Genomic DNA, 15,839 nt, shown 5'->3' with positions numbered 1-15,839 from the left:
CTTTTCTCCTCTTTCCCTCCCTCTCCCTCTCTCTCTCCGTGCGTGAAGGCAAACTCAGCAGACCTCCAGGCTGCCAGGGAGTAAAGGCATTCTGGGTAATCCAGGGTGCGAGAAGGCAGAGGGAAAGGAAGGGGAAAGGAAAAACTCCCAAAATCACAACACACACTTGATGCTGCACATGATGTAGACGAACACACGCACAAACAAACCAAATCCAGTCTCTCACCACTGAACCGTGGAGATACAATATCCATCTGTGTCCATCTGTACGTTCATCTGCTGAGACAAACACAGACCACGTTTGCAGCAGAATATGGACCCAAAAAGCTGCATCCTGCTCCCTGTTGCCGAACATTAACGATCGGAAGATATGAAGAAGGAGAATGAGGGGAGGGTGAGGGAATATGGCGAGGGTGGCGGGGAGGAGTAGAGGAGGATACAGGAGTGTCGTCAGTCCGCTTTTATCTCGGCTCTGATTAAACCTTGTTCCTGTCTGACCTAAAAAGTCAGCTGGCGGAAACTTCAGAGGCTGTGGGTGAATTTCACCGGAGCTCTTTACACCCAGCCGATGCCTTCAGAGAGGCAGAGACAGCGAGAGGGGAGATCAGAGGAACAGAACAGAGAGTGGGCAGAGACACACGCAGACACAGGCATGCTGGCTTTATGTGCTCACTCTTCACACATTATCATATATATGGATGTACGTTCTCCCACACTGCGTGTTGTCTGCTCTGTAATGACGGTGAGGAAGAGGCCGGAGCTGGGTGGGTTAGTTAGTAGTACAATGCCACAGGAAGCAGACGGAGGCTGTGCTGAAATGTGCCACCGACGCCCGTCTGGGACAAGCACAACAAAAAACACGAGGCATAAAAATAAACCTGGGACAGCATGGCTGGGCATCTGCAGAAACAGGAAATCTCCCATTGAGGGAGAGACAGTGAGAGAGACGTGGGGGAAGACCCTCGGACTGCTGTTGTTTGTTTGTTTTTATGACCTTTGTATCTTTTCATTGGTGGCTTGTTTGAAGAGAGGTGCTGTGACTGAGCAACAGTAGTGGAGAATGTATCCAGATAACTTCCTTAAACATACTACAAGGAGTTTTTATCTGGTTATGAAACAGTCTCAGTTTAATACTGATGCCTCTATATGACCTATATAAGCAAATGAGACCATCCACGAGAAGATTGGCTATTTCTATGTCATTATTCTTAAGGTTGCCGCCCACCGGGTCAGAATCTCCTTGAAATCAGATGAAACAAGCCTGTGTTTACAGTGAGTTGTACGTTAGCCAGCTAAAAAGAAGCAGGAAGACATTTCTCTTTAGATAGGCCTAATTTTATTTTTGAAGTCATGCAGTTGAAACTTGTAGTGATCATGCTGATAGTGATCAACTGCTTATGAATCAAAATGTTTGGGACAAGAGTAATCCTATTAGGGGTGTCACAATTCTCCAAATCCATGAGTTGATCTTTCGTTTTTAATTCGATTCAGGATTCGATTTTCGTTTTAAACTTTTTTTTCCCCCAACACTGACAACTATACAACTGTTCAACTATCAGATCTTGGTTTGTAAAGATCAACAGACCATATGTTTTACTCCCTGTCAACTGTCATGTACTTTTTCAAGTTTTTTCAAATTCCTGGAGCCGGCATGTTGCCATCATTGCAGAAAAGTGCTTCAGGCTATAAGGTGCATTTAAGCTCTTTAGTCAACCGTTACATATTGAGATAAGTATATAATGATAGTTACTGGAAGCCCGTGTGTTGAGTTTGGACGCTTGCAAGCAGGCACAGGTGGAGGAAAAAGAAATGAGTGAGAATTGTGGCTCCTGCCTTTGATATAGTAAAAGTATGAAGTAATTTTCTCTCAATGAAAAACATTGTCTCCTCAAAGCTTATGACAAATGACCTAACTTTGCGCAGCAGAAAAACTACAGTCAAGCTATATTTCATATACAGTAGCGTACTGTTTTACACAGTACTGCATTTGAATCCCACACAGTAGAGTAATTTGTACAGTAAATTGAGAAATGTTTGAAACAGCTGTATGAATTTTGAAACTGTAAATAATGTTCAGTAAATACCAAAGCTGTCCATCTTATTATTTTATCATTGTGTTAAAGATTTTGGTCATTTTATTTATTCATTATTATTATTTATTTAGGCATTTTGTTGTTGGTAGAGTTACATCCGTTTTCAGCTACTTCATATTAATATTTCATACTCTTATGAGCTCATCATATATGTTGTAGTATATATCTATCTGCAAAGTCAAGTAAATGTAGTGAAGTAAAATGCATAACTGATTGTCATTGTTGTGACTGACGATGGTTGTGATTGTACTGAGGATTGTTGTCATGTTGGTGTCAATTAATATGTTGATATTGATTTCATATATAACCACTAACATATAAAAGCACAGTCTCATTGATGTTTACACTATTTTTATGGTGCTGGGCCTCCCATTATCTTGTATGGCCTTGAGCTGTATAAGCCTTTTTCTCCTGGGGGATAAATAAAGTATTTTGTACTGTATTGTATTGTATTGTACAGTATGCTTGAGTAAAAGTAGAACATTTGTATTTGAGTACAGTTCTTTACTAAATTTGCAATAGTTACTTTCCACCACTGCTGAGCAAACATGTGTTGTGTGTCTGCAGAGTAGTTTGAGCTGTGATTTTTACTGTTTCTTTACATGTGTGTTAAATGTGTGTTTGCATCTTTCAGAGTGCTGCTGCAGCTCCCAGCCCGGTCCTCGGGAACCTCCCCCCAGGAGAGGGCATGCCAGTGGGGCCAGTCCCTCCAGGATTCTTTCAGGTATGCGTCACGTAGACACACACACACACGCAAATACAGAACAGACAGTATGAGAGAGGACCTTTAGACCATGTTCACATATAGTATTAAATAATTTACATTTTCCATATGTGAGTATTTAATCCATGAAGCTTTTCCTCAAAATACTCACTCGCTAATGCTTAACTGTATGTACCTTTGCATGTGTATAATCCTCATTCATCTGTGTGTGGGGGCACCGCTGTGTGTTTCTCAAAGACGAGAGAAAAATGTCTGACAGGAGAAATAAAACTCTCACAAACGAAAAGTCACACATGCGGCTTCGCCCCAGATCATCTCTGTTCTCCATCAGAAGGACTCTGCCAGTTGTCCATCGATTAACCGTCATTATCAGTCAAACTCAGATGCTCGCATCTGACACACAGATCAATAGCTTTCATAGGCATTTCTCCGCTCCGCTTTCAAAAAACTGAAACTTCAAGTTCGAACGGCCTTTTCCATCTTCTTCTGGAGATCAATTGTTCTTTGAAGATAAGCTGTTGTCAAGACATATCGCTTAAAGAAACCTAACAATTACCAGATTGCCAGTTCTTCATTCAGGTTTCATAAGATGACGTGCATTAGACAATATGGACGATATCAAAGAATATCACAGAATGCACAGCTGAATGTTGTGATAAACTGAATTTTATTGGTCACAGACAATTAACTCTCATGCAAAGATATATACACATATCTAGTTTCAACATCATACATTTATTCATTCATTTAGTAACTCCATGTACATTTTGCATTTATTTCTTCATTTATGTGTAAAAACAAGATTTAAAATCATAATAGTAGTCTATTTTAATGGACCTAAAATACTGTAGATTTTTTCCTTTGATGGATCTTCAGCCCAGCTGGGAGACGAGAAGAGGGGTAATTAAAGGGAAGACCCCGTTCAAAACAAGTGGACCGCTGCTCTCTAGTGGCAGGTCACTGTATTGCTTCTCCAGTACCGCAGACTGGCTTTTCAGACCACAGTGGCATCAGTTCAGCAGACATAGCAACAGCATTGCTACTGTCTGTGGTGAGGACAAGTGAGAACCCACTCACAGCTGCAAAAGAGCTTCTCACACACGCTGCCAAACTGAGCACAGTTAACACATAAACTTACATCATTATTAACAAACCCCATCCTTTATTCTCCCGTTCTTTTTCCATAAATCCAATCCAATGAAAATGCGGTCGGCTTCCCGCCTCCCGACACTGCTGTCATGGAACTGTTGTTAAAGGAAAATGAGTCCAAAACTCAACAGAAGACATACACAGTGGTTCTGCTTGGTTTCCTGTTTTGGAGAGTGAAAAAAAATTCCTATAGTGCTCCAAAATTCCAATAGTGCTCCATACAGTTTGTCAGCTTAATCAATTTAATAATGTATGTAGATGCTATGTTTGAATAAAACTCCTGTTGGACAGTAAATGTTTAGTGTTTTTTTTTGTTTTGTTTTTGCTCAAAGACTGTTTTCATGTATTTGATAGATTGTAAAAAAAATCCAAAGTATTTCTAACTTGCATTCATGCTGTGTTTTTCAGCCATTTATGTCACCTCGATACCCCGGAGGACCCAGACCACCGCTCAGATTACCTAATCAGGTAAGAGACACACTGACACCTGCAGGCAGCAGACAGAACTGTGGGTAATAGAAATAAACAGTGTACTGTTTGTGACGGTGATGATTATGCTTGTGATGGTTCTTCTTCCCTCTGTAGGGACTTGGAGGAGTCCCAGGTAGCCAGCCTATGTTACCCAGTGGAATGGACCCCACAAGACAGCAAGGTACTGTACACATAGACACACTGGTATGCACAAAAACAATACAGGCACGTGATATTACAGCACATGTGCTCTGTCTGCACCAGTTTAGTCAAGAATAACACAGACATTATTCAGTATTTTGATTTTAATCAGAAAGTATTTTTGGTGGAGCCACAGCCTGATAGAGCTTTCGTCAAAGAGCTGGCGTCCCCAAACTATTAAAGGTAAAGTAGTCAATTCTGGTGAAAGATACTGTAGCGTCTCATTCCCAGGTCATCAGATGCTTACATTACAGACTCAGCAGTTAACTACATATTTTGCCTACCGGCGTTTGGCCAAGTGTTCTGTCACAGGTCTGAAAACAGAGCCAGGAGGAGGAGCAGAAGTCTACTTTTCTCTCAGAATTACATTATGCTGAAAAGTTATTATCATTTTTTTTCCCCTTGTGATGCCAAAAATAAACTGCCTACCTACCTTTTGACCTGATTATGGTACTAGATGAAACAGTAAAGAATCAGGTCATCCTGTGGGGACCAATCCAAAGCATCAGTAATTTGACAACCTGGGAATGAGACTCACCAATCAGTTGTCTTTCCCCAGATTCAATTACTGCACCTTTTAGAGAGAATGTCCAAAAAGATAATTAATTTATTATCAACTAATTAATTAATTATTTTGAGCCTAACCATGTACAGAGTTTTTCTCCTTTATACTAGAATTCATGCTAATCCATCTAGTAGATATAGAAGTAATTCACTCAACATCACAAATGTCACTTTCATGGGTGCACTAGAAGAAATGTCAGGAGGTCACCAAGTCATTGGCATTCATCCTGTGAGGACATGGACACCAACATTTCCTAGTGCAATTGTTGAGATATCTCAGCTGGCACCAAAGCTGTGGACCTGCTCGCCATCAATAAATACACATTAAAGAGCAACACTATTTCACTGGTCAACATATTTATTCATTACGATGAACTGGTTTGCTGTAGTTTATTCCCAAACAGCTGCATGTTCAAGAGTCACAGTAAAGTTCGTACTGCGTGCTTTGGGAGGAGCTTTTCTATGTTTTCCTTACTTTGGATGAGATGTGAGGAATGAGATACACTTGCCTTGTTCATCGTAATGAAGGATTTTGTCACCCAGTGCAGCAGTATGGGCATCTTTATGTGTTTTTAATAGATTTTGGATGACAGTGAAGTTCTACAGCGTGGAAGCATAAATTATATCAGTCTGTGGCTACACAAACAATACTTGTTAGTGGGATGAATTCATTGTTAGTTTAGTTCATCATGGGATTTGTTGATATTGATAAAAAGACATTCTTATCCTTTAAGTACAACCCATTTACACAAACTGCTCATTCCTCTAGACAACATATAAATTATGCATAGGTTAAAAGACTGTTCAGTTAATGTTATAGTGCCTGACACAGGTCTCATCTCAGAAACCGATGTCCTCCTGGGGTTTGAAATACAGAAAAGTAAAAAAAAACAAAAAAAAAACATGCAAAATAAAATTCATGAAGTGAACACTGGCAACGCATATGAAGAGTTCTGCACCCCCCCCCCCCCTCCCATTCAGGAGCTGTACAAAGTGTAACACATGCTGAACCCTGAACACACTGCTGTGGAACAAACTGATTGCTTGTTTTATTTTGACTGTTTTTCTGTGTTTCAGGACATCCAAATATGGGAGGACCAATGCAACGGATGACTCCACCCAGAGGCATGGTACCACTAGGGCCCCAGGTAGAACACCCGATGATTTGATGGGATATTTACAAAGCATTGGTCCTAATAGTTGTAACTCAGGGTGTTTTGGCATAATTTTTTTAGAGCTATGGAGGTGGGATGAGACCACCGCTGAATGCCCTGGTTGGTCCGGGGATGCCTGGCATGAACATGTGAGTAGTATCTACAAATTGTAACCCTCAGACATCCCCACATTTCTCTCACTCAGAGGGACAGCATTAAATTGCAAACATCCTTAATCTCTAACTACAGTAGATGTAGTCTGCCATATCCCTAATGTAGCTTTTAATTGCAATTTTACTGTATGTTCTTGGCTGTAGGAGGTCTGAAACTGCAGTTAGGAGCCAGCTTTTCTCTATTTTGTCTTCTTTTTTGTCTACTTGTTGTTCCCATCACTTCCCTCGGGCAACAGAAGAGCTTGTTGTTGCCAACTCTGCCCAAATGAATTGGTAACAAAGAAGCTTGCCAAAAGCAGACAACTAAAGTGTGTGTATGTGTGTGTTTCAGGGGACCTGGTGGGGGTAGACCCTGGCCAAATCCTCCAAACTCCAATTCGGTAAGTGCTCCAGTAACGACCCAACCAACTCAACAGAAAGTTTAACAGTTATTTAATTTCTTTAATGATTTACCTCTGTATTTTTGCAGACCCCATACTCGTCTGCATCTCCAGGAAGTTATGTGGTATGTACATTTGACTTTAAAGGAGCAACATTAAATTATGGCCAGAATTTAAAGGGACAGTTCATCCCAAAATCAAAAATACACCATTTGGTCTGGCTTGCGGTGCTGTTTATCCAGCTAGATTGTTTTGGTGTGAGTTGCCAAGTTTTATAGGCAATAGAATTGTCTGCCTTCTATCAAATACAATAGAACTACATGGCACTCAGCCTGTGGTGCTACTAAAGACTATTTGAAATTTTCAATACTAGTGCGTCTGTCCTGCACTCATGACCTGGCTGCTCAGGGTAATCCACAGATCTTGTTATGAGCAGTTTCATTTCAGAACTTATTTCTTTCCAGTGGGAAGAAGTTACATCCAGTAGATTCTAGTGTAGAAAGAAAGTAGTTCTTACATTAAACTGCTGACAACAAGCATTATCTTGAGTAACCAGGTCATGATTTCTGGAAAGAAAAACTGATACTGAATTTTTCAAATGTATTTTTTTGGTGTTTGAACCCCACAGGTGCCATCAAGTTCCATTATATTCTAGAGAAGGCAGACATCTCTGTGTTTGATTTCTCCAAAACTCTTTAACTCACACCGAAACAATCTAGATGGATAAATAGCACTACAAGCTCAATATAATGTGAAGAAGAAGACGTGTGTATTGTGTTGCAGCGTTATCTACTGAAGTTAGCATGCTAACCAGCTAGCCTCAGTCCATCCTGTCTTATAATACCACTTTGTGCCTCAGGAGGCCAAGGCTGATCCGCCTGTACTTTCAGCTGGGATATGGTTGCTACTTTTATAAGCTCTGTTAGCTTTTTTAGTCTGACACAAAATAAAACCACAAAACGTCAGTAACACTTACACCCACTGTTTGTAATAAACTGCACAACTTCTGACATAAAATTTCTCTCTTTTACCGAAATAAGACAAGATTGTTTTTAAAACACATTTCAAACTCTACAGGAGCAAAAACAATTCTCCAGAAACACACTGCTGTCAACTTTTGAGATTTGTTCCAAAAAGAGGCCGGAGAAAGAACTGCTTTCCACTAATCCTAACCCTGACTAAAACACGACACATTCATAAAATTTGACCAGTGACATTGCAGAGTGGTGGAAAGTAACTTAGCACCTTCACTGAAGTATAGTGAGCAGTGGTGTTATGCTGCCCCCTATATATTTAGAGTTAGCTTTGACAGGGGGTCATATTTTACATGTCGCTCCTTTAAACTGTTGCTGTTCACTTTCTGTAAAGGCTGTATTCATTATTTAATGAAAGCATTTAATGGAAACCAAAACTGTAATTTCAGGGACCTCCAGGAGGAGGGGGGCCACCAGGGACCCCAATAATGCCAAGTCCAGCAGGTAAGCTCAGTGTATGCATATTTGTGTGTTTGTGTGTGTTTATACATACTATACTTTTTCATCTTCTTGTTGTTTCTCCGTTTGTTCTATCAGACTCAACCAACTCTGGTGACAACATGTACACTATGATAAACACAGTCCCTCCAGGTGGAAGCCGACCGAACGTGAGATATTTTTCTCTCTGTATATTGCTGTGTCTGAGTTTGCTGAAGAGCAGATGGTTATAGAGTTTGTGTGTGGGTGTCTTGTTTAGTTGTTTTTTAATGGTAAATGTTGCTACAGGTATATCATTGTCTCCTGTGTATGTTCTCTTCAGTTCCCTATGGGTGCAGGTGGCGATGGCCCCTTAGGGGGAATGGCTGGAATGGAGCCCCATCATATGAATGGATCATTAGGTACAGCAATAAGTAACTAGTACACTATGTGCTGCATTGACTTAAGCTCTGGTTATGTTTTTTTTTCCTTTAATTTGTCAAATAATTTAAGCCAACATTCATTCAGTGGTGGTAATTGTCATACTTGTCTTCCCGCTCTCAGGGTCAGGTGACATGGACAGTCTCCCTAAGGTAAGAGAAGATATATACTTTGAAACTCCAGCTTGCAATTGTGCTGCACGTCTGGTATTTGTAACTTTAATGGCATACAATTACCTTTTTCACAGAACTCCCCTGGTAACCTAAGTATGAGTAACCAGCCCGGGACCCCGAGGGAGGATGGAGAAATGGGAGGAAACTTCCTAAACCCTTTTCAGAATGAAAGTGTAAGCCCACTGTCATCTACTGCATGGGTTGATTAATGGGATCTTAGATGTTTGGTGCTCAAAATTCAATACCATAACTATTTAAATTAAAGTGTAAACGGACAACTTTTTACTCCACTAATGTTTCCAAGTGGTACTATTGCTGCCTCAGTGGTAAAGACAACAGATGTTGTCAGATTGAAATCTTTTTCCCCATCGCTATGCATTCCCTTTTACCTTACTGTGTTACACGTAACCATAGCGTACCCATCAACCACTACAGGGCACACTATCTGATGGGGTAACACACTTAAATACAAAACCAATTTCCTTTTGCTCAGAGTCTGGTCTGTAAAGAAATGATCAACACCACTTTGGAAATAAGAGAGGAGATGCAAATGGTGTCATTATTCTATAGTCATTACACTGTGCAATCAACATTTACTTCATATTGATAAGTTACAGCAAAAACGTTGTCTGTTAAAATGGGTTCACAAAATGTTAATGCTTTTAAAAGAGTAGTTTGACATTGTAGGAAATAAATGTAATATGCTTCCTTGCAGAGAGTTAACGGAGAAGATTGATACCAGTCTTAAATCTGTAAGATGAATATGAGGATATAGCCAGGAGCCTTAGCTTAGCTAAACAGAAAGACTTGGAAACAGCTAGCATGGCTCAGTGCAAAGAAAAATTCCACTTACTGGCACCCCATAAGTTTACAAAGTAAATTGTTATATCTTGTATACCAAAGTGTATAAACAACAAATTGTAGCTTTATGGAGTGTGTATGTGCTGAATTATTTCTTGGCTGGGAGCAGTAACGTCCTGGAGTCTCCACTGGTTGCCTTGAAATCTTACTGTGACAACATTACTCCAGGAAGTCACTTAGAATTAAATCAGTAACATATAAGATGTTTATTAGTGAGCTTTAGAGGCGCTGGTGGGTAGAATTTGTTACATCCTGAGCCGAGCCAGAAGACTCAGCTAAGCTGAGCGGCTGCTAGCAGAAACTTCATATTCACTGTGCAGATTGGTATCAATATTCTCATCTAACTCTGGGAAGAAATCAAAATCAAAAAATGCACATTGAGAAGGTTTCAAGAGCCTAGATTCTAGTCAAATAATTTGAATTCATTCAGAGAATTTTGGAGGGATTTCTAATTCATGTGTTAGTGTTCTGTATACAGTGAGAGCTGGTTCTGTATGGTGACATCAAATAACCATATTTAATATGCTTTTGTAAGAATGGACCATCTGATCCCCTCATTAGCTGAAGACAAGCCAGATAAAGAACATTTGGTACCATTGTCTTGGACCTTGTCATCTGGTCTTGTTTGACTTAATATTTCTGTCATTGCAGACTTGGGTGTTGTACTTTGGTTTAATGTGAGTCTGACCACTGGTGAATAAACCAGCCCTAAAGGGTAATTCTTGTGCTTTGTAAACCTGGGTCCTTTTTTTAATAGACTTTGGGGACTTAATGACTAACAGGTATAAAGATGTTTGAAACTGGTCCAGTAGATCACCTACAAAGGGTTATTTCAGGTGTGAACTAATGTTTTAAAACACCAAAGTCACAAAATAACACAAACTGACCGATACAGGCAGCATTAGACCAGCAACTTCTGTGTTCTACAATGAAAAATTAGTCTGTTTCAAAGGAGTTTGGCTTTGATGAGAGCGATTTAACAGCTTCAGCTCCCTGTTGGAAAGGGGCGTCTGAAAAGGTTTAAAAATGTCAGATTTACCCTTTAACTAAGAATCAATTGACTGATTTCAACTTTATCGTATCCAAGATAAAATAATCTTTTTTTCACACTTGCTCAACATACATATTTCTCCCCATTTTATCTCCACAGTATTCTCCGAACATGACGATGAGCGTGTGAAGGCTCTGGAAGCACGTTCGCTCAGTCGCTCAGTAAGCTGGTGTGGATCGGTGAAAAGCAGAGACAGGATGTGACGTCATCTAGGCCAGTGACTCTTCCTCCAACACCACCTGCCTAGTCAGGACAGTCGCCCTAGGCTCCGTCCTTCTACAAGCCCCCAACCCATCCCCTCCATTGTTTCTGTCCACGTCTCTTCTCTCTGTTTCTTCCCCGTTCTAAGTGGTGATTCTGCTACATTCATCAGTTCTTCCTCTGCAACTATGACACTGTACAAAGGAACCAAATTGAATCAACCCGGAGGAGGACTCTTTGTATATTTGCATACAGTGTGTATGAGACTGTGCACACACTCCAGTCACAGACAGATGTCTCCGCCTTTTGCATCATATCACACCCCAAAACATTCATGCCCAAAATCAAAAGGCCAGAATCCTATTTATCCTAAAGTTTTCATTTTCAAGGATTTAAAGCGATATAGACACTTTTTGATCAATGACGAAATTTAATCTAACTGGTTGTCATGTGGAACATCTTTTGTCTTTTCTCAGCAAATTACTCTCTCCATTACTGGAAGAGAATTGGAGAGACATCACGAAGACATCTCACCAAGCCTCAAGCTTGTGCCGACATTTTATTTATCTAATAATTTGAAGTCTTTTCAAATTTTGTGATTTTCTAAAAAATTTAAGACCACTAACATTGTGTTTTACGTTTAATACTATGAGTCAAAGTTTCTTTTTCCCCAAACTCAGCGACAAATGTGGAAAATGTGAGATCCACTCCCTCTGCCTCACCTGTGTCACAAATTTGCAAGGCAAGATGAGGCAAATGAAGTGCAGATCAAAGTCCGCTCATTGTTCAGACTTCAGTCATGATTTTCAGAAAGGCTTCAGCACAACCTGAAAGTCGCATTGAATGGTTATTGAGGAAAAATACAGCTGTGTGTGTCAGATTTATGGCAATTTATTGGCAGAATTGGGATATAATATTCATAATGTATGTTTTCAATAGTGTATAATCATCTGAAAACCTGTCTTATTGTTATCCTTGAATGAGCCATTTATATCGAAAGAGGACACCAACACTGAGGCTGCAGTGTTGTGTCACCATGTTTCTTCAGTAGCCCAGAACGGATGAATCCAACACTTGCTCTGAATACAGCCGAGTCCAAGTTTCATGGTCACCATACAGTTGTTTCCCTACATACTTGGAAGGGGAGGGTGAGGTAAACTGTTTGCACTCTCAAATTTCACTTTTAAATACCACTAAGAGCCCAGTCACATATACACGAATGTAGGGGAGTGGTCATCGTCTGCCAAAGTGAATGACCGACTTTGAGAGGGCAAAGGTGTAGCCTCAACCAACAGCAAAGTTCACCAAAGTTAAACTCTACGAGAAGTGAAGACACAAATTCGGGCATGTGTGGTTACGGCCTTAATCCTGTACACTGGTCCTTTAAAGGGAGACTATGTAACTTTTTAACACTAACAACTGCAACATAATGGTAAATGCTAAAACATATTGTGCTACAGCAGCAAAGTGAAGTTGCTTAGTTTGTGGCATCATTATAGAATACTATCTAGCTGAAGTTTGCTAACATTAGCTAACGTTTAGCAACCAAAATCTGCTGGTCATACCAGAGCAAATAAAGCTGTAGAAGCCGGTGAACAAGCTTGGTACCTCGGTCAACTTTGCCCTCTCCTGTTTCCTCTAATTAGATATGCCATGTGCTTGCGTCTTCTGTGTTGAAAAGAAAACCAAATGTTGAAGATGTTTAAAAGATGTTGCTGGTGGACCTGTAAAAGCCATATACATACAGTATATAGTCACATCTTAGGTTAATTAATGTAAGCAAAACATCGACATTGTGATGACATCACAAATTTTTAAATCACTTTTCGTGGCTCGAACAAATGAAAGAAACTCCATGAATCAAACATTCATAATAAAAGAGTCATAATCAAGCTTGTTTTCAGTTTGAGAGGTCCTGTCAGCAGTTTTACACACATCTCTTTTATAATGATGGGTTATGGGGGAAAATACTATTTGGGCTGCAGAGGAATTTTCCACTGCAATACCACAAGTGGCCACTTGGAAAAATTGGAGGCAAGATTAAGAAGAAATACCCTATCTAGCTTTATTTTTATCAAAATGTGTTTTTCTTTTCAACATAGACGAGACTAGCACATGAAGTATCTTAAGTACAGGAAACAGAGTAAAAAGGGGCAGGACTTAAGAAAGGTCAGTTGAGCAATGGTGAGCTTTATTGCTTATGAATTTAACTTTCTGTTTGTAAGAGGAATAATTAGTTATTTCTTCTTCCAAAAGTTACAGAGTCTCACTTTCAATCAGATCAGATCAATTACTATGGTAACTGTAACTTAACTGGAGAGAGTAGTCAGGATACGACTGGAGAGGAGGTTTTGCATAAAGGTTAATATTCAGTAATACAGGCTGAAAGTTTTCTTCATGATTGAGTGATGCATTCAGCGATTCAAACTGTAAGACTCTGGTATGAGTGGTATACTGAGTTTCAATGGGGTCAACAAAAGATAATTGAATTTTTTGTTATCTAACAAAAGGGGACAGTAAACTTTCAAAGGTTATCATGTTATTTCACTGTAAAGAACAACAAGTTGAGAAATCTTTCAAGCCACCTGGCTGAGTTTAAGTCAAACTCAAACAAAACTTTGAATTAACTAAAATAAGTTTTTCATGAATCATAATCTTGTGTTGAGATAATTTACTTTTCTTCTTTTCGAAATTATTTTTTTCCCTAAGACTTGCAGACTCAAAATTTTTTGTTTTGTTTTGTTTTGTTTTGTTTTTCACATCATTTCAACAAAGGATTACAGGTTGGGAAACTCAGACTCTAAAGTTTTGACATAAACTTTCTTTCTCAACGTAATATAATATAATATAATATGTAATATAAGAGTTTTAGAAGAGAAGAAAATATTTCAAAAATTGAATAAATTCATTCAACTGAAAGTAAATATTGGTTAATAACTTATTTTCAATATCAACCAATTAATTTTCAAGTACCCAAATAATGACAAATTGGTTTTACATCTCATTGTGAATCATTTTTTAAACACATATTTTTTAGTTCATAAAACTCAAAAATTCAAGTTTCTTTAAAGAAGAAAAATAAATTATCTCAACAAAAGATTATAAGTTTGCAAAAACTTGTTTTAGTTCATTTCAAAACTGAGGGGATCGAGTTTGATTAGTGAAGACAGTTGAAATGATGAGTTTCTCTTTTTTTTTTCCAGTGGTTGTTGGTTTTGTTTGCTGAGGCCTCTCTCTAAACCTTCCTTCAAAAATGATTACTCATTCTGTGTGCTGGAGCCACGACGGCCAATATTCTCTCAATGCTAAAATGAGAGCGAGAAATCAGATGACCAGTATGGACGGTAAACTGCAAGACACAAGCTTATAAAGCCACTTTGGTCACTCATACTTTATTGTCATCCGGATAAACTGTGATCTCAGTGTGATGTGAAGGTTTGGTTGGTACAGGAAGCTAAAATAAGCTTGTTTTTAATCAATGTTTTCAACTTTTTTCACTGCCCAAGATGTATTATCATCATGTACAAAAAGGTCGATATGCCTGTGAACATTCTCCTTTCCCCTCCCTTACTGCAAAGTGTACAGCTCACAAATGTAGCTCCTCTGTCTTGTATGTGTATTTGATATTATTATTATTTAAAGAAAAACCTGGAGAGAAATATTGCAAAAAGGGAGGGATGGACTGATGACGCACCATCACAACTGAACAGAGATATTTTATTTTGTTTTTGTGTTAGATTGAAGCCATAAGTGGGAGTATAAGAAGATGCATTTGTAAATTGGATCATGTTTTTCTGTTTTGTGGCAGTATGTGGGACTCCATTTGTGATGTGTTCATTTTCTCTTTTTTATTCTTGTATTATGTTTTTGTAAATACACAGAGAAGTATTTCATGGGTTTTGAATATGCTAGTATAAAGCTTCTCTTCCCTTAGTCCAAGTGTCAGCTCTTTTCATTATGTGTATACGGACATGAACGCAGTCACATCAGGGTGGATTTGAATGTGTTTGTAGACAATTTAGTGTTATCACGAGTTATGTCTCTCCAAGTTGTGTGCTGTGGTTCAGTCGGCTCGCTATTGTACAGCGCAGCAGTGTCTCCAGTGTGACAACATTTAAGAACAAAGACTGACTGTGATCAAGCCAAAGAGAGGTTTTGCAGCTGAGTTTAATTCCAGGATTACTGGCGCTGTCATGGCTGCCACCCACTGTGTGACAGAACTCTGGGAGCAGCGGTCCAGAGAGTTGGGCTTGTGACCAGGAGGTTGCCAGGATAATCCTGAAATTGGCCAGATCAGTGTGGGTAGGTAAAGTGAAAGTGATCTATCCAGGTTTGTCCTGCTACTGTCTGATGAATGTGGTTGGAGAAAGTCAAGGCCCCTCCCTTATTACCACCAACGTGGTGATCTTTCTCCTCTTGCAAAATGTGGTGTGGTATATGTTGAACAGCCATGAAGAATCAAGGTCTTCCTCATTGGCAGTTTTAGCAGAGCCTCTTCCAGCACTGTGCAGATTGCGATACTGCTCCATGCTGCCACCATGCTGTTGCAGTGCCAATTGCAGAAATACAAACAGACGAAAATCCACTTGAGAGCTGGAGACAGTGCAAAATTTGATGGAGGCAGGAAAAACCCTGGTTTAGATGGATCCAGGCTGTTACCCAATTCCAGTCATTATGATAAAACAAGCTAAGCTAACGGTAACAGTGTAAATCTATCTGAAAATCAATACTAAAGTAGGAATACAATTGACT

The 15,839-nt window shown here is 39.4% G+C and overlaps 1 protein-coding gene across 1 annotated transcript in view; it reads left to right on the top strand.

Moving 5' to 3' along the window:
- Window positions 1-12,401, top strand: part of ssbp2a (single stranded DNA binding protein 2a) — an 84,121-nt gene extending 71,720 nt beyond the window's left edge. Inside the window, exons 5-17 of the mRNA XM_084728999.1 lie at window positions 2,728-2,817; window positions 4,375-4,434; window positions 4,552-4,618; window positions 6,280-6,350; window positions 6,438-6,505; window positions 6,861-6,909; window positions 6,999-7,034; window positions 8,333-8,387; window positions 8,481-8,551; window positions 8,704-8,782; window positions 8,925-8,953; window positions 9,049-9,147; window positions 10,986-12,401. Of these exons, the coding sequence (XP_084585125.1) occupies window positions 2,728-2,817; window positions 4,375-4,434; window positions 4,552-4,618; window positions 6,280-6,350; window positions 6,438-6,505; window positions 6,861-6,909; window positions 6,999-7,034; window positions 8,333-8,387; window positions 8,481-8,551; window positions 8,704-8,782; window positions 8,925-8,953; window positions 9,049-9,147; window positions 10,986-11,015 (804 nt within the window). The 3' untranslated portion in view covers window positions 11,016-12,401. The remainder of the gene's footprint in view (window positions 1-2,727; window positions 2,818-4,374; window positions 4,435-4,551; window positions 4,619-6,279; window positions 6,351-6,437; window positions 6,506-6,860; window positions 6,910-6,998; window positions 7,035-8,332; window positions 8,388-8,480; window positions 8,552-8,703; window positions 8,783-8,924; window positions 8,954-9,048; window positions 9,148-10,985) is intronic.
- The last annotated feature ends 3,438 nt before the right edge of the window (window positions 12,402-15,839 follow it).

This window comes from Lutjanus erythropterus, chromosome 10 (assembly GCF_056507025.1).
Source record: "Lutjanus erythropterus isolate fLutEry1 chromosome 10, fLutEry1.hap2, whole genome shotgun sequence".
Classification (NCBI taxonomy): Eukaryota; Metazoa; Chordata; class Actinopteri; order Lutjaniformes; family Lutjanidae; genus Lutjanus; species Lutjanus erythropterus.
This window is presented reverse-complemented; position numbering and strand designations above follow the sequence as displayed.